The sequence below is a fragment of the Euprymna scolopes genome, chromosome 18 (assembly GCF_053919585.1).
Source record: "Euprymna scolopes isolate OS-2025 chromosome 18, ASM5391958v1, whole genome shotgun sequence".
NCBI classification, from domain to species: Eukaryota; Metazoa; Mollusca; class Cephalopoda; order Sepiida; family Sepiolidae; genus Euprymna; species Euprymna scolopes.
The window spans coordinates 33,518,164-33,545,724 of record NC_136499.1 but is presented as its reverse complement, the minus strand read 5'-3'; the positions used below and the strand labels follow the sequence as shown (position 1 = coordinate 33,545,724).

The window sequence follows — 27,561 nt, the reverse complement described above, 5'->3', positions numbered from 1 at the left end:
AATAACTTTTCTAATTTCTCTCTCCCATTTTATATTGTAGATATGCCTTGTATGTTAGAGACAATGAGAATTTGGAAAATCTGTTCCGGCCTAAAGTGGAGCGGGAATTGGTCATTAAAAGAGGGAAATTATTTTTCCATGACAATCGGCGCTTGTGCCAACACAAGATTCGACAACTTATAAACTACACCAACCTAAACCAGTCAGCGCACACAGACCGTGACATCTCTCCATCAAACGGTGACCGAATTCCTTGTAAGTACCCTCTTATATCTTTTTTGCAATTGTCATCTGATCATTAATTTAAATGAAATCTAGACATAATAATGGACTTCGTCTTTTTTTTTTCTTTTTTTTTTTTTTGTTGTATGGTTCAGAACTCAAAACTGCACCATTTGTTAATTTTCACCAAGATTTGATGTCTCCTGGGGACTTTTGGGGCTAATTTGGGGGGGGGGGGGGGTAAATACTGAACTTGGTAATTTTTTTAGGCCTCGTTCACTGTGCACTCATGGGGGACATACATGCTTCACTTGTTTTCATGTAGTTTTCAGGGTTGAAAAACTTCTAAGATATATATATAGATGTTTTTATTTGTTTTTGTTAGCAATACTTTCCTGAATGAATTCAAGTATTTATACGAAAGTGCATTTTTACCTAAATGCGTGTTGGGAATAATTTTCCCTTTGACCAATTTGGTACCCCCTAAATGGGGAGCGGCATATATATTATTTTTATTTTTTAAAATATAATTATCCACTGACACGTGTTTCATCGTCCACTCTAATGAGTCGTGGACGACGAAACGCGTGCCAGGGGATAATTATATTTTAAAAAATATATATATATATATATAATCTCCACTATGATCTTTCAAACCACTTTGTTAATATGTTTGTTTACTTAGACAAAATTTGAAGCAAGCTTTTAAAAATTTATTCAGACTTCAAATATGCATATGAAAATTTATTTAAAATGGTATTGGCTAACAATAGATTCCAACAATCCATTGTTTTATTTGTAAATTTACATATGTTTTAATTATATATTTTTCAAATTAAGATTATATAAAATTTACAATATCACTTGTAACTGAAGATTGAAGCATTGTTGTAGCTCCATTCATTGTTTTCTTCATGAAATTTATAGTATTATGACAAAATAGTTGTATTTATTGGGGGATATATATATATATATATATTTCCTTAAGGAGGCAAACAGCACCGCCATGCGATGGGTTAATTTCTATTGCGATAAGATATGATGATGATGATGATATATATATATATATACTAGCATGGCTGGCCGGCGTTACCCGGGTATTTGGAGATGTATGTTGAGCAAAAAAAGAAAAAGTGGTCCATTTTCTTTAAATTTGACCCCTTGAAATTTATTGTTTTGGGCTCAAATCAAGTTATTAAGTTAGATCCATGTCCAAGAAACCTATATCTAAAATTTCAAGTGTTTAGACCCAAAGTTGTCGGAGGAATTCTCAAAGGTCAAATCGTTTAAATTTGGCCCCGTAACAGCCAAATTTCTGGCTGAAACCTGATCACATCGATTTTCCAAAATCTCAGCACCCTGTCTATCAAATTTTGAGTCTGTAGATTAAAAATTGACAGTTATTGTGTAGGGAAATGTACACAGACACGTTCACTTTTATTTATTTATATATATATATATATATATATATATATATACTAGCATGGGCGCCCGGCGTTGCCCGGGTGTTTAGATGTGTATGTTGAGCAAAAAAAAAAAAAATGTGGTAGTAGGAAGGCAGGCATGAACCCGTACCGCAAAGGAGGAAAATAACGGGGTAAAACCTAACGTTTATGCTGTTACGACCACCGCCAAACCGAAAGCGACATTTTTTAAAATTAAGGCTAGACAATCTAAAGAAGAGGATAACTTTCAAAAATATCGGCAAAAAAAAGTGCGCCATGTGCCATTTCTAGTGTACCTTCATCTTGTCCTATGAAGAAAAACTATTTATATAAGCTCTGTTATATCTTAACTTTCTGATTTTAAAAAGCATTGGTATACATAGACTAGAAAATATTTGCAAATGCGTACATTTTCACAAAACATAAATATATATGGTGCTTGTGCAGTTTACCAAAGACATTAAAAAACAAAGAAATTGAAAAAGAACTATATTGTACGTACCCATTATGGAATGAAGTTCTCATTAAAAAAAATCGCTTTATTTGATCAAGTAGTTTTTTGTTTTTGTTTTTTTTTTTTTTACAGAGGAAAATCAAATTTTAATGAGATTGATTGTATTGCGGACATCTTGGCTATTTTCTCGGACAAGTAGGGGCCGCCAGGGGAGATAACTCCATCATTACTTAAAGTTTGTCACAATTTGACATTATTTTTAAACATGGGTAGAAAAAATACCTAGATAAATATTAGGGGTTTTTTTTTACTTATTTTAGAAAGTTTCTCTGTCCTTTAATCCCTTTTTCATTTTTTTCCTTTGTTAATCACTTTTTCATTTAAAGGCACGCCCTCTCTCTTCGTCCGCAGAAATAGTCAAGATGGCTGTGATACAATTGATCTTATTAAAATTTGATTTTCCTCTGTAAAAAAAACAAAAGAACTTCATCAAATTAAACAATTTTTTTTTTTTTTAACGAAAACTAAATTCCATAACGGATATGTACAATATAGTTCTTTTTCAATATTTTCATTTTTTAATGCCTTTGGTAACCTGCACAAGCACCATATGTATATATGTAACGCACTTATAACATTAATTAAGCACTTTGATCAAATACTCAATATCTAGTATATTTTATCTGAAGATATTTTCCTTTGAACGAGAAATATATTATTTCAGTACTAGAAAAAAAAAATTTTAGTTTTCATTTTCTATCTATCTTTTTATTATATATATATATAATCTTATTATTTTTACAATTTTTTTATCATTGTCTGCAAGGAGCCTTGGTATAGTGGGTAAATTACTAAGTAAAAATTCAGCCGTAAGTTACACTCTTCTGGAAGTTGAATATTCAATCCTCAGTACAGGTGACACTTGAAATACAATTGTGAATTACTTAGGACTTCAGATTAAATAAAGGGTTTCATTTGAAATTTCTAAGATTCCCAAGTTTGACAGAAATATTCCATAGTTGCATAAGATGCACCTGAAGAAAGTCAGAGGTTACACTAACTGAAACATTGAACATAACACTGAAGATGAGAACAGTAGCCCAAATAATCCAAATAACCAGTCTTCATCTAAATAAAACAAAACTCAAATGCCTAATTTCCCAGCTTTATTAATACTCTATTTACAATATTGAGTATCCACTATCGTGTTAGAATTTTCTATGCTATTCTTGGATACTAATCTCATAGAATATCCGAATATTCCTGAAAATATAAATTTTTATAATTAAATGTTGAATATATATATATATATATATAAACTTATTGTACTCGTGATGATTTATGAATGTTATTTCTATTTTCAATTTCTTTTTCAGGTCAGACAAAAAATCTAAATTTGACAGTTGTAAGTGCAACTTCTACTTTAGCTATTCTAAAATGGAACAAATTTGAAATGGACGATTCTCGAGAGATGCTTGGCTACGTCATTTATTACCGTGAAGTGTGAGTATGTTTTGTGATACTGTAGCAGATCAGTCTGCAAACAGAAAGAAAGAAAAGCCTTGGTCAAATGTTGTTCCAGTGCCAAATTTATTTACACAGAATTGTAGTAGAGAAGAACTTTACATTCACTAGTGTGTGTAGTAAAAAAAACATAAAAACACTTATGTAACTGGTTATCAAATGTTTTGATTCACCTGAATGAAACTCCATGAACAAAGTTTCTTTCCCAAAGCTTCCTATCTGTGGAATACAATACCTTGGGACTGCTTCCAATTCGACTATAACATGGTCATCTTTAACCCCAATGTTAAATTAGTCAGGTAGGAAACAGGCAAACGAAAGAGTTTCACTGGCGTGCACTTCTAAGAAAGAAGCTTTGTTCATGGAATCTACGTTTTGATTTAGGCACAGATAAAGAATGGGGAAAATTATTGACAGTGGTTTCAGCTAGACGGGTGTTTTTCGTGAAAGATTGGCGAGGTGGAACCAGAGATTGGAGCTCAGACGAGCACTTGCCATGGAAATAACAATAAAACAAAGACAGGCTCACAACGTATCTTCTGTGGGAGAGAGGTTGCAGGGAAGAGAAAAAGGCATCCCCCACTAAGCCACAAAGTCTATTTTGTACTCTGTCAAGGCAGGATAAGCAGTTTTTAGCAGCTCCTGCCCAGATGCACATATATATATATATATATATATATAAAAACAAAAACATCAAACTGATAGTACAATTAATCTTTTCTATTGTCGGTTAGTGAAGAAATTCTTCTAGACCGAAGCAATTATAATTTTTTTGTTGCAATCCAGAGTGCTTCTTTTTGGTAGCTGGATTTTCTCCACATAAAAAAACACCCTTCTATCTAACTCTGCCCTTGTGGGGAGGCAAGTAGGGACTAAGAATTAAAAGTGAAATTGTTATGGTGTGATAGTGAACTACCCTATTTCGGGAATAAATGGACTTTTCCCGAGACTATGAATAGTTACGATTAAGTGTTATGGCACTCATAGCTACAGTATATTGTAGATATACCACCATCTTATTGGCTTTTCAAGATCATAACAATAATAAAAAAAATTATCTCAATTATATTGAACTTTTCAATTCATACAGTCCATTACTGAACACACAGGATCACTGCTTTTCATTTCTAGAAAGCTATATTTTTGTTTTGTTTGACACTCAGGTAATTTTTTTTGTTGTTCTAACTGGAGATGGGGCATCCTGCTAGATGCCAGACATTCTCCCATTATTTCATACGTTCCAAATGAGAGATCTTTATGAGCAATTGTTTGTATCACTTTTGCGCTTGGTTCACCAGGTATATTTGCCAGGTAGTTAAATTTTTTTTCATGTTGTACATAAGACCTTGGTATTTCATTATCTTTTCCCTCTCGGCTCTGTTTAATTCAGCATCATTGGGAACCTCATCTTCGATTAAGGTTACTTTTTTTCTCCTTCTTGTCCCATATCACTGTCAGGTTTAATAGCTTCGTATGTATAACTCGGTATGAAGCATAATCATAGTCAATGGTATATGCTCCCAGGACTAGCTGCTGCCTTCAATATTCAACTTTTTACAAATGGTCCAATGAAGATATTTATACATTCCATTATGTATCCTTGTATAGTAGCTGTCCCCCCAACATAACTGAATGTCACGGTGTTGTATTTCTGCTGTGTTCAAAAGAATAACTATACACTGATATGTGAAAATATAACATATCTTTATTTTCGCTGACTGATGGCTGGTTAGTTGTTAGGAGGGAGATACACACACAGGAATTTGACAAGTTAATTTTTTTTTGTCAACCAATCCTGATATCCTTTTCAGTTTATTATATAACCACTAGCTGTACATATCCCTCATGCTGCCAGAGTTGAAACATTATTGGACTGAGGGTTTAGTGATATACACTTACGTACACTGAATATCTTACGATTTTCCTGAAAGTGGACCACTTGTTGGATTTATGGAAGCATAAAACACATCTATATTCATCTATGAAAATTAAACGAGGGAGGGGTAGGACTCAAAGCTTAAACGGGAAATAACTCTCACAGTTTAAATAAACTGTTTTTAAAGGTAACTGGTGTCAGCTAATAATTGAATAATTGAAATGAAAATTAAATATAAATCAAATAAATCAATTTTAAATAATATTTTTAAATAGAACCATGAAAACAATTCTATTGCAACAGACAATAACATGGAACTAGTTATTAAAATAGATTTTCTTAAATGTGATATGCAAATGAGGTTACTTCTTGAATGTAGATTTCATTTTACTAAATAGTATTCATAGAAATCATGAGAAAATGAAAGTGCATGAATATCCATTTTCTGTATAAAAATTTGTACATATTAAACAAATTGTGATAAACAAACCGACATAAATACAACTTTATTATAATAGATTTGTGATGATTTGAACCCCCCCCCCACTCTTAGGACATTATTGTCACTGTAACCATACCCCAAGAGTGTTCCATTCATTCATTGTCATTTCACTGAATTAACCTGATTTTAGTTCAGCTTGATTACACCTATGTATACCTTTTACTGAGAATGACTTTTCGAATATTCATTTTTTCATTTTTTTTTTTTTTTTTTTTTTTTTTTTTTTTTTTTTTTTTTGACAAATTGATCAAGTTTGTTGTTTCTTCCCATGCAGGGGCCTGTTTGCAGGTTCATAATTTTTTTTATTAAAAAATGACCTTTTGGTGCATTCAATAATTATTTTATGTTGCTTCTTGAATATTGTCACCAACAACATATTCAACAATGGAATCTCATCTGCCTCAGTAGATCAACTCTCAACAGTTACTTATCTGTAAGAGAAAACTACTCACCTCAGAGTATCCTGTACCTCTACAAGGCCACCATTCGCCCATGCATGAAGTATTGTAACCACATTTGTACTGGTGCATCTGCCACTAGTCTCTCACTCTTGGATATGGTCCAAAAAAGGGGTCTCCAATCTAATAGGCCTGGCTTTTTCGACTAGGCTCCAACCCCTGTCCCATCGCCACAATGTTGCATCCCTGTGCCTGTTTTACAAGTATTTTAATGAAATATGTTCTGATGAACTCAGTGCATTTGTGCATACTTAACATACATATTCCCGACAAAGCAGCAAAATCACACCCCTTCATTGTTGAGGTCCCTAAATGCCAGAAAGCTTTCTACTCTAATAACTTCTTCCCTAGAACAGGTAAACTTTGGAATTCCCTTCTTGCTACCTGCTTCCCTAGCTGTACTGATATGCAGAAATTCAAATGTAATGTAAATTAACATCTTAATCTTTCTGAGGCATAATTCCAATTAGTAGCCCCTTACGTCTAAGTGGCAATATGCCTTGTTTGGAGTGAAGGTGAGTTAAAAAAACAAAAAAACAAACACATTTTACAAGTTTGTACAGAATATTTTGTTTAATATTGGTTTTCCTCTTTTCCTTTCAGAGCTGACAGAAATGTGACACTTTTTGAAAAACAAGACACGTGTAATGAAAATATGTAAGTCATTTCTGCCTTATTTATATATACACACACACACACTATTATGTATGTTGATAATAAGAAAATATGTATATAAGACTCTGCAGATTAAAAAAAAATATATATGTTCACTCTGGATTGAAACAAAGTCAACCCTGATCAGTGAAGGTTGATGACATTCGTTGCATGGAGAGAAGTGATATGAGAATGATATGACGGATATATAATTGGAATCTGTTGATTGGATATTATAGGACGATATGTGCAGAACAGGGGACTTTGATGGTGTGATCACATTAAATAATGGACAATATGTAGTACAGTTGAGGTAGCTGAGTCAGTTCATGGGCAGAAGTGATAAAGATGGACTTCAGAGAGATAAAGATCTGTCCAGAGATAGGTTAGACTTTATCCCTCTTCCTCTCAGATCCATCCTTATAACTTCCCCTCGTGTTTTTCTTGACCTTCTTCTGCCAACTGACCCTTCTACCTCAACTGTACTACATCTGCAAAACTGAAGCACTTATCCATTTTTCTCAATTTAACTAAACCAACCAAATCTGCATACATTTCTCTCTCTCTCATATATATATATATATATATATATATATATATATATAATTTTTTAATTTTTTATTGAGCCCATAATAAATTTACATTACTGTTTCCATTGGATTTTCACCCCAGGAGATGAGGTAGAGTACCAATTTCATCGGAATTTATAGGTGGACTGAAGTTTAAACTTACAGAAATGGATAGAAAGTTATTTGGGGGGGGGGGGGTATTAAATAGAGAGGGAGGTCGTGTGGTAGTGTGAGGAGGTTTTATATATATATATATATATATATATATATATATATATATATATATATATATATATATAACCTCCAATTGACATCCATGTGACACTATTTTTCCTTATTCATCTTTTTCAGCTTCCCTTTCTTACCCCTAATATTTTTCTTCTTTTCTTCCTATCTTAACAAGCAACTTCCTCTTTTCTTTTTAATCCATTTTAACTTTAACTTCTCTCTAGTCCTTAATCTTTAACTTTAATTCCTAACTACATATGATCGATATTCCCCCCCACCTCTTCCTCTTTTTCCCTTTCTTTTTACTTCCCTCTCACTCCTCCCCCTCCTCTCTCTATCCGGCACTTCAAATCCTGGTTTTTAATGCTCATTTATAATTTCTAACAATCTTTCATTTTGACTTGAATTATCTGAAGAAATCAGCAGGATAATATTATTGTCCTATCGATAGAAACAATCTAATGATTTGAAAAAAAAAAAAAAAAAAAAGTTTGAAATAATAAAAACATATTTAGCTCTACTAAAGTATTGAGCATTTTTTTTTTTTTGTTTTTTTTTTTTTTACTAAATATACATCCTTATATATCTCTTCTTCGGATATGCCCAAATTTAAGACTCATTATAGGTCTATGTATCATTCTTAGCATTTCTCTCCATGCAACTTATATCCTCAACCCTCACAGACCAAGTTTCGCTTCCATATATCATCATTGTGCAGGCATGGCTGATAGCCTTTTCACTTATTAAACTATGGTAACACTTTGCTGATTAGTAAGAACAGGAGTTCCCCAACTCTTGCCCTCAAATGGCCTTTGGGTCTTGATAAGTGGTGACTCCCTTGTAAAAAAACAAAAACAAAAAAATTGCTCCTTTCGTAATGTTCACTGAATTTTATCAATTTCGTTTCAGTTGGAAAACCGTTCAAAAGGAGGTGAAAGAGGAAAACAACAGTAGTGAAGTCTTCATTTTACTCGGAAATCTCAAACCCTGGACACATTATGCTATTTACCTCAAAACAGATACGCTGTCTACTTCCAAGTCGACGGGGATGAGTAGTATTGAATATTTTCAAACACATCCAGGAGGTGAGTTAAAAACATGAATAACAATGTTATATCAAAATCTCCATGTATTTTGGTATTCGATCAGATACATCTGAAGAAGGTTGGAGGTTACATTAACTAAAATGTTGTGCAAATAACACTCAAGATGAGAACCATAGTCAGAATAATATAAATGCAAATTATCAATCCTCATCTAAAAAAAAATTCAAAGAAAAAATTCTTTTTCTCCTTCATTATTTATTTATCCCCCCCCCTGCTTCATTGCACTAAAAAAGAAATGTTGATTATTCCCTAATGTCTGAAGCATTTTTCAGTTCATAAAATCTGATGAGATTTTAGCTGCATACAAAAGATGGTAATGCTGTAATGTAATAAAAATTCCAACAAAAAAATTCTTTAAATCTTGTAAAACTTTTCATTTTTTTTTTTTATTGTAGATTTTTTAAAATTAAAATAACTTTCAATTAACAATATAGGCTATTGAAATTTTGAAAACAAGATTTTAGTTTTTACAATATTCAATGCAATTAAAAAAAATCTCTGGAAATTCAGTTTTAAGTCACAGGGAAAAAATATTTCTAATTATAAAAAAGTAAAATTACATATTGATGACAATATTAAAAAATTTTTACCTATTCTTTAAAACTTGTAAAATTTTATTTTAGATTAAAAAAATTAAAACAAGTTTTGCAATATTAACTTACAAAGCATATAAGTTAATTTTGAAAACAAGATTTTTTTTCTTTTAAGTACCTTTTCTTACATTATTGAATACAATTTTGAAAGAAAGTAACCAAAATTTTTTAAAATTTATTTTGTTTTTAGATATTATTTTTTTTTTTTATATACTTTTATTAAAATTTATCAATTTGCAAAGGAAACAAGATTTTAATTTTTTGTTGTCATTAAAACACTAAAATTTTGTGTTCAGTAAAAAAAAACCCTATATTCTCTTTTGTCACCAGTCCCAACAAATCCAACGAACCTAAAGGTTACTGCCAAAAGGATAGGTGAGTTGGAGGTTACTTGGGAACCACCTCATCATCCTCACGGACATGTAGACCATTATCTTGTTTATTGGCAACCAGAGGCACTCAATGCTGAAGAATACAGTATCAGAAATTATTGTCATAACCGTAAGTATTTATTTCTTTTGATAATCTGTTAAGAAACCAGATAATGCAAGGCAGGATTATTTTTCAAACAAATGAATTATTTTGAATCCATGAGCCGCCTTCAGAGTAATGCAGACATTTAAAAAAAATTTTTTCATTCTCAAGATCTTGCAGTGTATCCGAAGATTGTCAGTTTCTTCTAATCTTGTTGAAGAAACTGTTTTTTAATGTCCGATAGATGTTTATTTTTGTTTCATGACAACATCAATAAATCTTATTATGAATAAGGAAAAATAATTCTTTTAATAAGAAACTGCTTATGTTGAAAAATAATTTATGAACCTCATTTCAAAACCACACAAATAAATTTGAATCATTTGCAGACAAAAAAAATCGGCAACACCTTTTGCTTATTCACAAAAAATGAGTGCTTATCTAGAATTGCCCCCACATTAAAAAAGTAAAAAAAAAAAAAAGTCCTTATGATGTATGCACTCATAATTGAAAGAAAATATTATACACCAAAAATCATGTAAATTAAGTAGTTTTATTTTTAAATAACGAAATCAAATTTTGTGGCTTAGTGAACAGTGACGATATTGATACCATCTTGAAAACAAGCTGAAAAACCGGAGAAAGAACACTAAATAATTCTAACTTACAAGATTTTAGAAAGCTATTCTTAATATGGGGAGAGGAGGCATTAGAAAAAAACTCAAATCCACTTAAAAATGATTTTTTTTTTTTGTAAAAATATAACTATTTGATCAATTTGTGATTTTTGGAATACAATACTTTCTTTCTCATGAGTATAAACATCATACGGATTTTACTTTATTTTTAATATAGGGAGAATTTTGGACAAGCACTAAAAAAAAAATAGATTCTACTACTTTTAGGCGATTACATACAGTCAGAAAGTAGATGGTAATGAGAAGTAAACTCAGACTGCCATGAATACTCTGACTGTTCACCATGCATTCCCACTGACTTGGCATTTATAGGCACTTAATTTCCCTCCATTCTTGTGTTAATTTCTTGTGGCTTTGAGGTAGAATGCTAGCTTATGGAGTCAAAGATAACTTTGTGACTGAGTTTGAATCTCCCGACCAGTAATAACTATCACTTCTTAATGATTGTGTAAGCATGAAACACTATTGTCTGCATGTATAAAAATAATATGACTTTAGTGTTGGAGATTACATTCGAATATAAATTATCGCTATCACTAGGAATGTGAAATAGGGTTTTTTTCTGGGGGTTTTATTAAGTTGAAATATACATATATATGTATGTGATGTATATTAGGAAATGTATAAGTTACTTTACTAAAACAATTTTAAATTCAATTTTCACCCCAAACAAGGCACAGTGCCACTTTGAAGCAGGGGGCTACTATCAGGGACTTAATTAGCAGGGGCATTATGAAGGGAGATGAGTAGAAAGATGTTTGTTCACATTACACTTGAACTTCTGCATATCAGTACAGTTGGGAAAGCAGAATCCCGGAAGGGAGTTCCAAAGACCCGCAGTTCTGGGGAAGAAACCATTGGAGTAAAAGACTTTCTTGCGCCTAGGGATCTCTACTGTAAAGGGATGAAACTTAGTAGCTTGTCGGGTTTAGTTACGTTGAGGAGGTACAAGTGTTTGCAGTTCGTCAGAGCATTCACCATTAAAGTAATTTGTAGAACAGGCAGAGGGATACAACATCTCATTGATGGGACAGAGGCTGAAGTTCAGGACCTATCAGGTTGGCGACTCTCTTTTGAACCCTGTCCAGGAGTGAGAAGCAAGCAGCAGATGCAACAGTCCAGATGTGACAACAGTACTCGATACATGGGCGAATGGTGGCCTTATAGAGGTACAGGATAATGTCAGGCGTAAGTAGTTTTCTAGCATGGTAGAGGGAGCCAACCTTCCTTGCAGCAGCCTTGGCAATGCTCTCAATGTATCTATTCCAGTTCATATTCCCTGTAAACGTTAGGCCGAGGAGTTTAAAAGAAGTACTTTCAGGCAATGTGTTCTTGGCCATTGCTATTGGTGGTAGAGAAGGTTTCTTGTAGTTATTTAAGGAAACAAGCTTAGTCTTAGCAGCATTGAATGTGACCATCCATTTTTGTCCCCATTCCACTACAGATTGGAGATCATCCTCTAGTGTTTCTGCCATTTCCTTGGATATGTGTTCATTTGTTTTCCCCTCATAATAGAGAGTGGTGTCATCGGCAAATATACCCATCTCCGAAACAATTTTATCAGGGAGGTCATTTATGAATATCAGGAATAATAGAGGTCCAAGGATAGACCCCTAAGGTACTCCCGCATTTACGTCATATTGCTTAGATGTACGACCATTCAGAACAACTTGGATTTTTCTCTTACTTAAGAAGGATTTAATTACATTATGAATTCTTCAAAAGTTATTTCAGCTGAGATTAATTCATAGATGTTCTTTAAAGAAAACAAAAAAAAAAAATATCAAGCCTCTAGGATATGTTTCCAAGTTGCAATATTACCTGTGAATGAGATTGATGAATTTTAACATGCTGATAAAGAAAATCATATACTATCACTTATAACTATACTTGAATGTGATTTTACTAAGATTTTCATATATTACAAGTGTCATGGTTGAATTTATTCTTGGAGTATAGTTCAAATATTTGAAGTCATAATGTTTTTGGGGTCCCCCGACAAGAGGAGGGTGGACCTGTAAATTCACCCCGTCCATTCGTCTGTCTGCACTTTTCTCAATAACTACAGCTTGGAATTTTTTAAAATTTTGCACAAACATTAAACATGATATGAGTAAAAAAAAGTAACAGAACAAATTTTCCAGGGAAAACTCCAGTTGCCTCCATAAGAGTGCCTTTCAGGTTAAAATTGCTAAAATTGACACTTTTGTGCTTATTAAAAAAAAAAAATTGATGCTTTGGATTTTTTATGAAACTTTCTGAAAAGTTGTAACTGATTTCTCTATAATTTTGTTTGTCTATACTTCACGATAACTCTTGGGTGTGTCCCAGGGCTCTTTTAGGACTAATAAAAACACTCCATTTTTGGAACTATTTTACCATATTTGTCCAAAATTTTCTGTGTATGTCTAGCTATTAGCAGTTTTGCATGGTGCTAAAATTTAAATATGTTAAGGCCTTGGGGACTTTGGAGGTTAAATCAGAGGGGGGGGGTGCAAATGATGGACTTAGTCATTTCTTTTTTTTTTTTTTTTTTTTTTTTTTGCATGGTGCAGAACTCGAAATTTACATATGTCAAGACCTAAAACTGCACTGTTTATTCATGTTCACCTGGGGATTTTGGGAGGGAGGGGGTTGGGCTGAACTTGGTCATTTTTTTTTTTTATGCCTTGTTCACTGTGCACTCACAGGGGACCATGCATGCTTCTCTTAACTTTTGAAATGTACACTCTACATGCACATACATACACTATACATACACTATACATGCACATACATACACTATACATGCACACTATACATGCACATACATGCACACTATACATGCACACTATACATGCACACTATACATGCACATACATGCACACTATACATGCACACTATACATGCACATACAGTTAATCCTAACCCAACCTGATTGATTTCTTTTATTTTTCTTCCTAATCAGCCCAAGCTGGAACGAACACAATGAATATACCGAAGAGAGAGGAAAAGAAGAATAAAAATGAAACAGCAAATGGAAATTGTTGTGAATGTCCTAAAGACAAGAAAAGGAGTGAGATTGAGGAATCCGAACGCATGATGACCATTTATTTTGAAAATTTCTTGCAGAATAATGTCTTTTTTAAGAGGTAAGAAAAGATGACATCTTTTTTTTTTCGATCTCTCTCTCTCTCTTTTCCCAAGATACGTGATATCTTGCGAAAATACATTCAAATCAAACTACTACTTTATATCTTTTATTTCTCCTAGATTTTTGCATCATTCTAACACAGCAGCTGCCTTGTAGATTTTAATGGGAATTTCTTGTTTTATATTTAATTAAAAAATAGTTTGGATTCAGAGCAAAAGCCTTTCCCATGAAATTATTAACCTGGAAATCAAAGATATAAATTTAAATCAAAGATATAAAAAAAAAAAAAAAATTTTAAATCAAAGATATAAAAAAAAAAAAGTTTAAAAAGAAAAAACAAAACTTTTAATTGTGGAATTTCATGCTCCTATAGAAAGTTGAAAATGCACCTTAAGTTTACTCTTACTCATTAGCTCTTATCCTCTAGTGGTTTTTTAGCCATGGTAAGTGTTGACTCATCTGAAATAAGTACAGATTTTATCTGTCCATTAAAATGTAATAAATACATTACTGAATTTGTTTAATTTTGAAATATCAGATCTTTTCTATTTTTAGAAATATAGAATACTGCATTGACAACTTTAATTTAAGAGCATTTATGGTATTTTTTAAAAATAAATATTTATTGATTTCAGACGACCAGTAAAACTAAAAATCTATAGATCATTCTCCACAATTTTGTTTTTACGTTTGAGAAAATATCTGCACATTTAACACGTTTTTATGATAATCAGAGGTGGGGCGGGGGGGGGGGTAATAGCTAATAGTTAAATATTTAAAGATTTATAATCTGAATCGATAATTGTATTGGAATTGGGAAAAAATATTGGAATCACCCATCACTAATACATATTTTAGCTAATCGATTAAAGAATTAAAGTCTCTTAATTGTTCTAATTATTATAAGCCTTTTATTTTTCCACTTTCTTTAATTTTTTTATTTTATTAGGATTCCGGAAATATCTCATGATGATGACGAGAGACCGAATCGTCATAGGAGAGAGGCACGTCCAGCCGACCCTCATATGACCAGAAAATACCTGGCTGCTCAAAATAACCAAACTCAAATCAACAGTACGGCCGATTTGCAGCCTGATCCACCATTTTTAGCCATGACAGTTTATAACCGCAGAGCCGTGATACTAACCAATTTGGCACATTTCCAGGAATACAACATAGAGGTGGGTCACGTTTTTTTATCATGAAGGAAAAGGAAACTTGAGGTTATCAATTTTAGAAGTGGGACTTTTAAGGAATTTTATTGTTCTGGAATTAAAAATTTTTTTTGTGTGTTTCAGAATTCTTTTTAGGTGAAGATTGATAAGTTGGATTATTCAAACTGCTTTTCTCATATTGAATGTCATTCTCACAACGTTTCGACTTGTGTTACCTCTGATCTTCTTCAGGTACATTTATTATAATGGTTAAAGATGTAATGTCTATTTTTACATTTTCATCCCAAACAAGGGACAATGCCACTTTGATAAAGGGGGCTACTATTTGAAACATAATTTACAAGGATACTTTGTAGGGAGTTGAGCAGCAAGATGTCTGTTTACATTACACTTGAGCTTCTGCATGTTGGTACAGTTGGGGAAGCAAGGACCTGGAAGAGAATTCCAAAGTCTAGCAGTCCAATGGAATAAACTATTAGAGTAGAAGATTTTCTGGCATCTGAGGATCTCTACTGTGTAGGGGTGGGATTTTGCTACTTGTCAGGTTTGTTGGGTATTTAGCGCAAGGGATGCAAGGCCTTGTAGTTCGTTGGAGCACCTACTATTAAAATACTTATAAAACAGGCAGAGGGATGCAACGTTTCGTCAATGGGACAGAGATTGAAGCCAATTTATCAGTGCGGGACCTATTAGGTTGGCGACTCTCTTTTGAACCCTATCTAAGAGTAAGAGACTAGTAACAAATGCACCAGTCTAAATGTGGCAACAATACTCCATACATGATCGAATGGTGGCCTTGTACAGGTACAGGATACTCAAGCATAAGTAACTTTCTCACACAGTAGAGAGCCCACCTGTTTTTTGCAGCAGCCTTGGCAATGCCTTCAAAGTATCTGTTCCAATTCATGTTCCCTGTGAACGTTAAGCCGAGGAGTTTGAATGAAGTACTTTTAGGTAATGTATTATTAGCCATAGCTAACAATCAGTTTTAATTGATAATCTTTATGGTGGAGGTTTAGTCCTTATATGCGATACTAGGAATAAAATAAAATTTACTTAAGACTTATATCCAGAGATGACTGACAGAACAAGAATAACCTATTTCCATGAATTAAATAACGAGTTCAGTTCCAAATTGGATGGATTTCAGAGTTTAATGAAGTGTTTTTGAAAAAGGTGGGACGCTATCTTGGCTGAAACATTGTTAGAATAAAATCCATTATGAGAATAGTAGTCCATTATTTTTATGATTTTTTTTGAAAAAAGTAAATTTAGCAATTATCTGCAAAATTATCATGTATTTACATTAATTTTTTTAGCATTGCTTTGCACTGGTGCTACCAGATCAGGCTGCCTGAAGATACTGGCTTCCTAATCTAAAATACATCAAACATTGATGCTATTTTTTTTTTTTTTTTTTTTTTTGCTTTTGAAAAGCTCAAAAAACAAAGCCAACAATTTCTCCCTACAAAGCAACTAAATAAAACCCCATGAATAAATATTTGAAGATAAAAAAAAAAAACTTGAAGCATAAAACTTTTTCGAGAATTATGGGATTTGGCATTAACTCGAAAAGGGTTGGTTTCTTGTAAAATAAAACCACTAAACCATACGGTTTTACCCTCTGGCTTTCAGCTGCATTGTTCATTTATATATGGTGACCTTTTTCTTATTTGAATTAGATGTTTAAGATCTTATGATTTGTTGTTTACAAGACAAAGAAATATTTTTTAATAGAGAATCCATATTAATAGCATGAAATGACTTCACATGCATGTGTTTCTTGTGTCAATAATTGCATATTCAATTATTATTTACTACTAATGAAAGTAGAATGTGGACGTAGAGTTTACTTTCAACATCTCCGTAACTCTGACTTCCCTTATTTTGTCCTTCAGTCCTCACATTCAATGAATAATGTTTTTGACAAAGGGGGAAGAATTGAACTTTCTAGGTTAGAATCCGTCCATCTAATACTTATTGTTGCTTATTGACCTTGAAGTAGTAGTAGTAGTAGTCTTTTTTTTTTTTTTTAAAGCTTCTTATCTCAAATAACTTCATGCCTTGTCTGGAGTGATTTCCATTAAAAAAAAAAATTTTTTTAATGGGAGGTTTATTATATGTTGATGTGTACGCTTCGGTAAGATTTGAAGGAAAAATGTTCTTTATGTAGGAAAGTTTATCCTACCTCTGTATTCAGGTATCAGGAACTGCTAGGTATTTGTAAGGAAAGGTTAGAGAGCCCCACTCTGTTAAGATGAGGGGGTTGTAAGAAAAGAAAATTGCTGATTTAATATACTGTTTTGTTTTTAAATCCCCGAAACAGTGTGTCATGGTAAACAACTGATGATCCCTTAAATTAACATTAGGACTATTGTGAATTTGAGAAAGCACGTTGAAGCATTGATTGCAGGTGATTAAATGACTTACTAAAGAGTTTTCTAACAAATAGTAAAAAATATAAAAATTAAATAAGTTTTTTATATCATTTTAAAGGATAAAAAACTTTCAAAACTATAAAAATTAAATAAGTTTTTTATATCATTTTAAAGGATAAAAAACTTTCAAAACTATAATATATATATATATATACAACTTATTTAATTTTTATATTTTTTAATATTTGTTAGAAAACTCTTTAGTAAGTCATTTAATCACCTGCAATCATTGCATCAACTTGCTCTCTCGAATTCACATTCATATATATATATATATATATATATATATTAGCTATGAAGAAATGTGTGGCAATTAAGCTACAGAATTTTCCACATTTTACACCTCATAAGAACTCATCAGGCAAAATTATGTGTAGCTTAATTGCCATATATATTTTCATAACTTACTATTTAGCTCTACTCATATTGAACACTGAAGTAAATAGTGCAAATTGATACATAAAATAGTCTATAAATATAAAAGCGAAAATGTATGTGTGTTCGCCTTTTCTGTATGTCTACAAAAGGCTTTTTTCAGAGAAGCGGTTGGTCGCTTCACAACTTTTTAAAACTTTTTATATCACATATAAATCGTAATATCTCACAGTTAACAATGAAGCTCGCCTGTCTATTTAATTTGCTCGATTTCGGGAAGATAAATATTCAACATTTGTCGCTTGCCACATGTGGGTTAGTCTTTTTCCTATAACATCTTGGGGGGGGAGCGTTCAGCAGTAAATGAAATCCTTGACCTCATTAACTCATTAAAACGGGCACCTGCCAAATACAAGTAATTAAATAAATTCAAACATGTTTTCGTTAGCATCTCGTGTTGGGGCAATGGTTAACGTCGCACTTTTTTTTTTTTTTTTTTTTTTTTCACACTTTAATTTACAACTTTGCCTCAAGGGTTCGGGTTCGATCCTCACACTTACCTACCAAAACATTTTTTTTTAACCCCACGCCCAGAGTTTCCACACACACCTCCAACCACCTGGGCAACGCCGGGTACCCCTCACTAGTATCTTATAAAAGTTTGTTGTGGATACATGAAATATATTAATTTTGTAAATGTTCTCAATTTGGTTTATTAAAAAAGCGTCTTTTTTGTTTTCATATAATTATCCCTGCCCATTTCAAAACATTTTTTTCTTGATAAATATAAATTTAAAATATATTCTCAAAAGGCTTTACTTATCAAATTAAATCCAGAAAAAAAAATGCTAATTTCAACATTTTTCATTACTTTGCTTTAAAAAAAGAAGATAGATAAATGAAATGAAGAAAACAAATTTGATGTTAAACATATCTTGAATTTATTATTCATCAAGAAAAGATATATATTTAGAAATGTTTAGAAACAGTTGTATGAATAAGGATGTGTTTTTTGTTTTGTTTTTTTAAGCAAATTTGTAACATTAAAGTTTATTTATAAGTCAATTTTGATAAGAATGATAATCTGAAGAAAATGTAATTAAGTACTCTCTATAAGGTTTTTTTCTTTATGTAGTGTTTGCAGTTCATGGCTTTTTGATTTATTTTGTATTTTTTTTTTTTCCAGGTTATTGCTTGTCTCAAATTTGATGATAAGTCCAAAGTCTGCAGTAACCGAGCCATTGCAACGGCAAAAACACTTCCTCTGCGTAAGAACGACTTTCTCATTCAATTTTATTATTTGTAACAAGGAAACAAATGATGGATGATGTGTATTCGTCGGTAAGATTTGACTGAAACTTTCTTTATGGGGAAAGTTCATCCAATATCTGTATTCAACAATCAGGAACTTCTCAATATTTGTAAGCAGGGTTACGGAATCGGATGGTAAAATTCTGACTCCGACTCTTAGAATTCCTAGGATGCCAACTCCGACTCCTTGACTTATGTGGAAATCTATTCTGCAGATCAATATACCAGTCTCCCACATCTATTCAGCAAACATTTTATGACTTTTCATGTATATTATTTTTTACGTTTAACATTCACTTGTATGATAAATACACTCACATATAAACTCAACCAGCTTTATAGAATAAGTTAAGATAACAAAGGGATTAAAAAAAATTACAATTAAATTTGATTATGCTATCAGTTCAAAAGGAAATATAATATTTAGGGATAGGGGAAACCTCTTTAGACCAAGGCATTTCGAAGCCAAATGCTTCTTATTAGAAGAGGGGAATAAAGACATATTATACAAAGAAGAAATTTTTTAAAAGATAATATTGCCTTTATGGAAAGAGGATCAAAGGAAAAATAGGAAACCATACTGAAACTAAAGCTGCTTTCAGGACTGCCAGCAATCACTGTAAAAAAATAATGAAGAATGTGAGATAGTTGTATGCTCAACCCGTTAAGTCCAAAGTAGCTGAGCAGCAGCTTGGTTCCTACCAGTTTTGGCAAATAACAAACAGTTCTGAATAGAACAGTGTGCTCTATCCCAACCATCATCAATGGACCTGAGGTAATCTTGTCAGCATTGAACAAAGCCAAACTCTATGCCAAGAACTTTGCAGCTGATTCTACCCTATGCGACCAAGGCCGTCAACTTCCCGTATCATAGTTCTTATCCTGAATTTTAGTTCTTATCTATTCCCATCTACGAATCCATGTAACACCACAGCAAAAATGCAAGAGTCACCATTCATTCCCAGGTAACAGCAGGGTTGTCTGCTTGTATGTATGCATGTATGTATGTATGTATGTATCGTTCATCCACAGACAACTGTTTTGCCATGTTATGTCTCTTCAATACAATTAGGAACATGAGTGTTTTAAATTGTGGTTCGAAATCCAATCAATTATAACTACTGTTCTATCAGCTACCACTACGCGTAAGGGAATTCTATAAATGCTTACATATTCATAATTATCAGCTACCTAAAGTACTCTACATTTTTGGAAAGCTACAGATTTATGATAAGTAGGAAGAGGTGATGATACCCCTTACTAGAGATCGCAAGTCAGGAGATGTGAGGAATAATATATATATAATATATATATAGCAAAATTAACTAGTCATTTGTATAGTAATCATCAAAGATAAGAGTAATTTCCAAATAAGGAACAAAATTCTTGGTCAAGATCCATAAATTTTTTTTTTTCTTTTTAGCTGAGGCGGACAACATAAATGCTTCCACTGTGAACGCAACATTGATTGCAAATGGCACCGGAGACATGCTGATTACCTGGGAGGCACCACCAGATGCCAATGGCTTGATTGTCACCTATGATGTTGTCTATGAGAAAGGAGTGCAGAAAAAGGTCAGTTTAAACTTTTTATACTGCTGATGTTGGATCTTTATTTCTTTCTTTCACAAGCCCCTCCTCTTTCTCTTTCCCTTTGTGTGTGTGTGTGTGTGCGTGTGCGCATGTATATATATATATATATATATACATATATATATAATCATGAAGTGAATAGACGGTTACTAGACAAAGGCAAATACAAACTTCAGTCCACTATAAATATTAATGTTTATATTTATACCAAGCAAATAAAAAAGCTTGATACGACGGTAGGAAGTAAAGCTTAATACAAGAAGCATAAATGAAACCTGTAAATCAAAATTTGCATGTAAAATTTATTTTTTGACAGAATACTTCCAATAAAGACTGTTAATATATCCCTATTCCATGGAGTTTCAAATAATGCAAAATTCCTCTCTTCAGAGGAACGAAATGAGTTAGCAAATTATATAAATAGCAGAGCTACCACATAGGATTGAATTATCACCAAATTTCACTATTGTTTATTGAGACTGTTTGAAACTCCAAAAATAAATATATACTTCCTTTGCTTCTTGATATCTACAAAAGACTATATTACACTTTGGAATTACCCATTCCCGTTTGATATTTCCTTTATTTTCCTCATCTTTCTGTGTTCATCTTAACAAACATTCTATCAACATTATTTTGCATTCTATGACCGCCATCATAAAATGCAGTTTCATAAAATGTGCTGAAATCAGCAAATCTTTAACTCTGCTATTTATATAATTTGCTAACTTATTTCTTTTCTCTAAAGAGAAGAATTTTGCATTCTTTGAACTCCATGGAATAAGGATATGTCTTTATTTATTGGAGGTATTCTGTCGAAAAATAAATTTTAGATATAAATTTTGGTTTAGAGGTTTCATTTATACTTTTTGTATGTATATATATATATATATATATATGTATACCTTTCTCCCATCGCTTATCTATTTTACATTTTTTTTTTCTTTTTTTTATTTTTCTTAAAAAAATTTTTCTTTTAAATTTTTTCCTTTTTAAAATAAGTTTTATTTTAATTTAGCATTTTAAAAAATATTTTCCTGCTAGTTTTTCTTATATCTATCTTTTCAGTATATTTGTTTACCCATAATGGAATTGATTCCATTTTTTATTTTTTTTTTTCCAGAATACAAGAGACAAAATAGTTTGCATCACTCAAAGAGAATACCAAAGAGTTAAGGGATGTCGCCTTGAGAAATTAGATCCTGGTAATTATTCGTACCGTGTCCGGGCAACATCGTTAGCTGCGATTGGAAATTGGACAGAATATAAGCATTTCATAGTGCCTATAATTGCAGGTGAGACTTTATTTTTTCATTAATTTCTACACACATATTGTCTTAGGCTTTTATCATATTGAGTTTAACATCAATTTTATATGCTGGCATGTGTATTGGGCAGCTTTTGTTTTTCAGAACTAACCTATCTCTAGCCATGATTTTATTTATCCCTCTTTCTCTACAATCCCTCTTTATTATTTCCTTCCATAGTTTTCTTAGCCTTCCCTTGCCAGCTGATCCTACTACCTCAACTGATCTACATCTACTCACCCATTCTTTCTGTATGACCATTTCATCAGTCTCTTCTTCAGCACACATCTCTCTATACTGTCCAAATTTCGTCTGATTCTGAAATCGTCAGATCTAAGCCTGCCTTTAAGACTCGCATTACATCATTGTGATTTCTCTTAATGCAATGCATATCCTGAAAAGCAGAATTTGGTCAAACATGTTTTTTTTTGTACAACCAGCATCTTTGACCATTATTGAATAAAAAAAAAATGTAATTTTTTTGTAGCTGTATTAATTATTGAGTATAGAGTCATTCTTGTAATAGAAAAGTGATCCAAAAAGGGATAACAAAAGAAATAAACCGTATCAGTGTGAAAAGAAAATTATCCAATTGAGAGTATTAAGTGTTGTTGTACCAAGCAAAAATTGACAGCATCAATCCAGTCAGAGAAGATTTGAATTGTAAAAAATTCCAGGTAAAATAATGGTTGTATCATTAATCCAATCAGGATCAGCAGAGCATGGTTCCTTTCTTGTGTCAAGACCAAAAGCTAAGACTGAAAAATTCAAATAGATTCAGTGGGTTTTATACAGCGATTATTCTAACTGATTGGTTTGTTCTTGTCTCCCCTGGCTATAAATATAATCATCCAACTCTTTGTGATCATAACTAGTATATTATGCCAAAAAATATTACAATGTGGTATTATCGAAATACCATATATGGGATAATCACATCAGTTTTACGCTGTCTTAAGGAGAATTGCTTCCCAACACTCTGGAAAATCTTGTCAGTATGCCCTGTATTTAAGAATTCTATAGTATCAGATCTGACCGAATGGTTAATTGTAGGCATAGACCAATTCATACCATCTAAAAAATTCCAATAAAAACCTAACAGCCAGCTATGGTTCTCCCCAGAATGTGCTGCTGCTATCGCGCACAGAAATCACTTTTTCCATAACTACCAACGTAATAGATGCACTGAGACTAAAGCCGCTTTCAGAAACGCCAGCAACCACTGTAAAAGAGTAATAAAAAATGCAAGAGAGCTATATGCCCAGTCTGTTAAATCCAAAGTAGCTGATCAGTGGCTTGGTTCCCACCAGTTTTGGCAAATAACAAATAGGATCCTGAACAGAAGTGTGCGTTCTATTCCAACCATTATCAGTGGACCAGAGGTCATCTCGTCAGCATCAGACAAGGCCAAACTATTTGCCAAGAACTTTGCAGCTAATTCTACCCTATGCGACGAAGGCCATCAACTCCCCATATTTCCTCCTATAACACAGGACACGCTAGGTAACATACAAATATCTGTGCATGAGGTCGCCAAGCTAATCAAGAACCTTAATTCCAATAAAGCAACTGGCCCTGACGGCATCCCAATTATAGTGCTAAAAAAGCTTCAACCAGAACTTGCTCCCATACTTACGAAACTGTTTAAGCGCTGCCTTAAGAAGAAGTGCTTTCCGACTCCTTGGAAAACCTCATCAGTATGCCCTGTATTTAAGAATTCAGGTGACAAGTCATCTCCCTCTCAGTACAGATCAATAAGTCTCCTGTGTGTTATGAGTAAGTTGCTGGAATCCATATTAAATAGAGAAATAGTAAACCACCTCAGCAGAAACAATCTTCTTAGTGACACACAATATGGTTTCCGTTCTGCAAGATCTACCGCAGATGTGCTAACTGTTATATCTCACAGGATTAGTGAATCTCTTGACAAAGGCTTCCTTTCTAGGGCAATTGCTCTTGACATATCAAAGGCCTTCGACAAGGTATGGCATAAGGGCCTGCTTCACAAGATTTCCAGCTACAGTATAACTGGAAATGTTTTCTCAATCATTAAATCATTTTTCTCCGATAGGCTCATAAGAGTAGTGGTCGATGGACAAAAATCAGAGGCCTGCAGTATTAATGCTGGAGTCCCTCAAGGGTCAATCCTGGGCTAACTCTCTTCCTGATCTACATCAATGACCTCCCTAAACACATACTTAAATCATTCGTTGACATCTATGTTGATGACACAACCATCTACGGCAACACATCAAAGGCTGTAAATGACAAAGTTCTCTCTGATTCTCTCTCCTCTGATCTCGAGCATGTGGTTCAGTGGGGGAAGACGTGGCTGGTTACCTTTTAATACATCTAAAACCAAACTCCTATCTTTACATCATCAACGCTCTGATCCCCATCTGGAATCAATTGAAATGGATGGCTCTCATCTAGGAGAAGCCCCGTGTTTTGACAAACTTCTGGGTTTATCCTTTACTCCTGATCTGAAATGGAACACGTACATCAAGTCTGTTGCCAAGGTTGCTGGAAAGATGGTGAGATCCTTCTACTGCTCCAGAAGATATCTCACTACTGATGCAATTCTCTATCTATAAAAAAGCCAAGTACGTCCAAGGATGGAATACTGCTGCCATATCTGGGCAGGAGCTGCTAAAAACAGCCTATCCTGCCTTGACAGAGTACAAAATAGACTTCGTGGCTTAGTGGGGGATGCCCTTTTCTCTACCCTGCAACCTCTCTCCCACAGAAGAGACGTTGCAAGCCTATCCTTGTTTTATCGTTATTTCCATGGCAGGTGCTCGTCTGAACTCCAATCTCTGGTCCCCCCACCCACCAATCTTTCACGAAAAACACCGGTCTAGCTGAATCCACTGTGAAAAATTTCCCCCACTCTTTATCTGTACTTAAATCAAAATGTGGATTCCATGAACAAAGCTTCTTTCTTAGAAGTGCACGCCTGTGGAACTCTGTTCCGTCTGCAAAAAAAAAAAAAAAAAAAAAAAAAAAAAACACTTTCTTCTTCCCACCACAGGAAGATGTGACACTGCCGGAAAGGCAAGGAAGATGAAAAGCAAACACTCCCAAATGCACACTCTAGCTCTTCCAAAATAGCCATGAACAGACCTGTCAGCATTTCTCAGTAGAGGCGCCTCTGGCGATGAGCGATAAACCAACACCCTCTCCTTAAAATGAGATAGTAATTCTTTGGCAAATGCTTTTACTAGGACTAAACTGAACCATACCTCACCCCAACAAAAGTGCTTAGTACTTTCCAAGCCAGCTTATTGGGTTGCTGGATTGAGTGTAAAGGTAAACCTCAATGAGTATGACCTCCACATTAAGCGAGTTTGAGCATTTTTTAGTACCAGATGTTTGTTATAGAAATTGATTTCCAAACAATCTGGTACTACCAGATCAGGCTGTTTAAAGATAATGACTTTCTGACGAAAAATGGACCGAACATTGATGTTGTTGTTTTTTTTTGTTTTTTATTTCCCTTTGCAAAACATACTCATGTTCTGCAAAACCAAAAACAAAAACAATTTCCTCTACAAAACAACCAAACCAAACACCATGAATAAATAGTTTAAGATATAACGAACTTGAAACACAAAAAATTTTATCAAAGTTACTAGATTCGGCATTAAATAATCCTAAAAGAGTCAATATACTGCAAAACAAATCTGAAACGAAGCCATCCAACATATGCCAGCATGTAAAATGGATCAATGTATGTGAAATGACAACCACATTTTCATACAAATTACTTTGCATGGAATTACTTCCAATCAAAACTGGATTGCAGCAAATGATCTATGTACAAAGAATAGAAAAAAAAATCTGTACAAATATTTATAAATGCGTAAAAAAAAAAAATATCAAAACTTTTTACACTAAACTGTTTGGTATCATGAATATCTCAAATTTTATTAGTGCTATTAAATGAACATGATTTTATTAAAATACATAAATTTGAATTATTTGCACTATTTGGTTAACCTTAGAGTTTTTTGGGTTATTTTAAATGCAATAGAAAAAGGCTTAACTGGGGATATTTTTTATGGAAATCTCTCCAGACAACACATGAAGCCACAAGTAGCTAAAAGAAAAATTATCACTTTGAGGTCAAAAACTAGCTAACAATAAATGTTAGATAAATTGATTCTGACCGTTTTTGTCAGAAACATTGCTCATGGAATGTGAGGACTAAAGGACAAAATAAGGGAAGCGAGAGTTATAAGGTTGCCAAAAGTAAATCCAATGTCCACTGTCTACTCCTAATTTAAATAAACAAATTCGTCCGAAGAAGATCAGCGGTTATAGATATGTAAGTTTATTTTAAAAAATTGAATCATAATCTGAATAATCCAAATTATCAAGTCTATAGAGATTCTTTAAATGATAAAAATAGTGTAAACAATTTAATGTATTTTGTTTAAATCCTTATTTTGATATTTTAAGTATTTATCTACTTTTTTAAAATCTCTCTGAAACGCTGAGAATAATCAACTTGAACTTCTACTTTATAATTTGAATTCACATTTTTACGGCTGTGACTTTTATACATTTACTGAGGTATCAACTTTAAAAAAGAATAAAAAGAAATATTTCAATATGCCCAACTTTGATTATTACATAACATTTCTCCTGTTTATTTTTAATAAATATTTATTCCAGGTGATGAACCCCATATCACTTCCACCATCCAGATCCTAGTAATAGTCTTTGGTGTTCTCCTCGTGGTCATTTTCGTTGGAATTACTTCAGCTTGTGTCCGATTCAAGTAAGTCTCTTTCTTTCTCTTACTTTGACATCTGCAACCATCTAAATCTCTTTTTTGTGGCATGCTTTGTATTCTAAAACAGTCACAATTTACCTGCTGAGCAGAATGAGTAATGTCCTCGACAATGCACAATCGGCTAAAACTAGCAATACACATGGCCATTAAAACACTTTGGATAATAATAGATTTCAAGGGGTTTCTGCTAAAATATTTTAAAAACCAAAGCACTTTAAGTCAAAATAGTTCAAAATACCACCGTTTTGTTCAGAAATGAATATACTTTCAAATGAATTAGTAAATAATAACATACATTATATATTTTTAGAGTTTTAAGCAAATAAAGTGATAAAAATGTGAACATCATAAACTGGCATTTTCGGTAAGGTTTTGTAACGACCCCCCCCCCCCCCCGATTTATAAACATTTGTACCATGTTTCTGAAGAATTTTTTAATGAAATTTGGAAATTAGCCAAAAGAGATGTCATTTTTAATAATTTCGAGTGTCCGAAATTCATTTGATCACTCGTTTTTTTTTTGTTTTTTTTTTTTGTCGTGTTAAAAGATTTCAAAATGATGACTATTGAAAGTTTTGGAAAAAAAATTTTCTTCGGACACTCACTATTAAATGAAACAATCTTTTTA

General features: G+C 32.9%; 1 protein-coding gene across 2 annotated transcripts in view; it reads left to right on the top strand.

Moving 5' to 3' along the window:
* The window catches only part of LOC145297581 (insulin-like peptide receptor), a 290,500-nt gene that overhangs the window by 234,947 nt on the left and 27,992 nt on the right, over positions 1 to 27,561 (top strand). For both annotated transcript variants that reach the window (XM_080143619.1, XM_080143620.1), the window contains 11 exons: positions 41 to 255; positions 3,498 to 3,624; positions 7,085 to 7,138; positions 8,842 to 9,017; positions 9,962 to 10,132; positions 13,751 to 13,934; positions 14,886 to 15,117; positions 19,111 to 19,192; positions 20,659 to 20,810; positions 21,952 to 22,123; positions 26,813 to 26,918. In XM_080143619.1, coding sequence (XP_079999745.1) covers positions 41 to 255; positions 3,498 to 3,624; positions 7,085 to 7,138; positions 8,842 to 9,017; positions 9,962 to 10,132; positions 13,751 to 13,934; positions 14,886 to 15,117; positions 19,111 to 19,192; positions 20,659 to 20,810; positions 21,952 to 22,123; positions 26,813 to 26,918 — 1,671 coding nt within the window. The remainder of the gene's footprint in view (positions 1 to 40; positions 256 to 3,497; positions 3,625 to 7,084; positions 7,139 to 8,841; positions 9,018 to 9,961; positions 10,133 to 13,750; positions 13,935 to 14,885; positions 15,118 to 19,110; positions 19,193 to 20,658; positions 20,811 to 21,951; positions 22,124 to 26,812; positions 26,919 to 27,561) is intronic.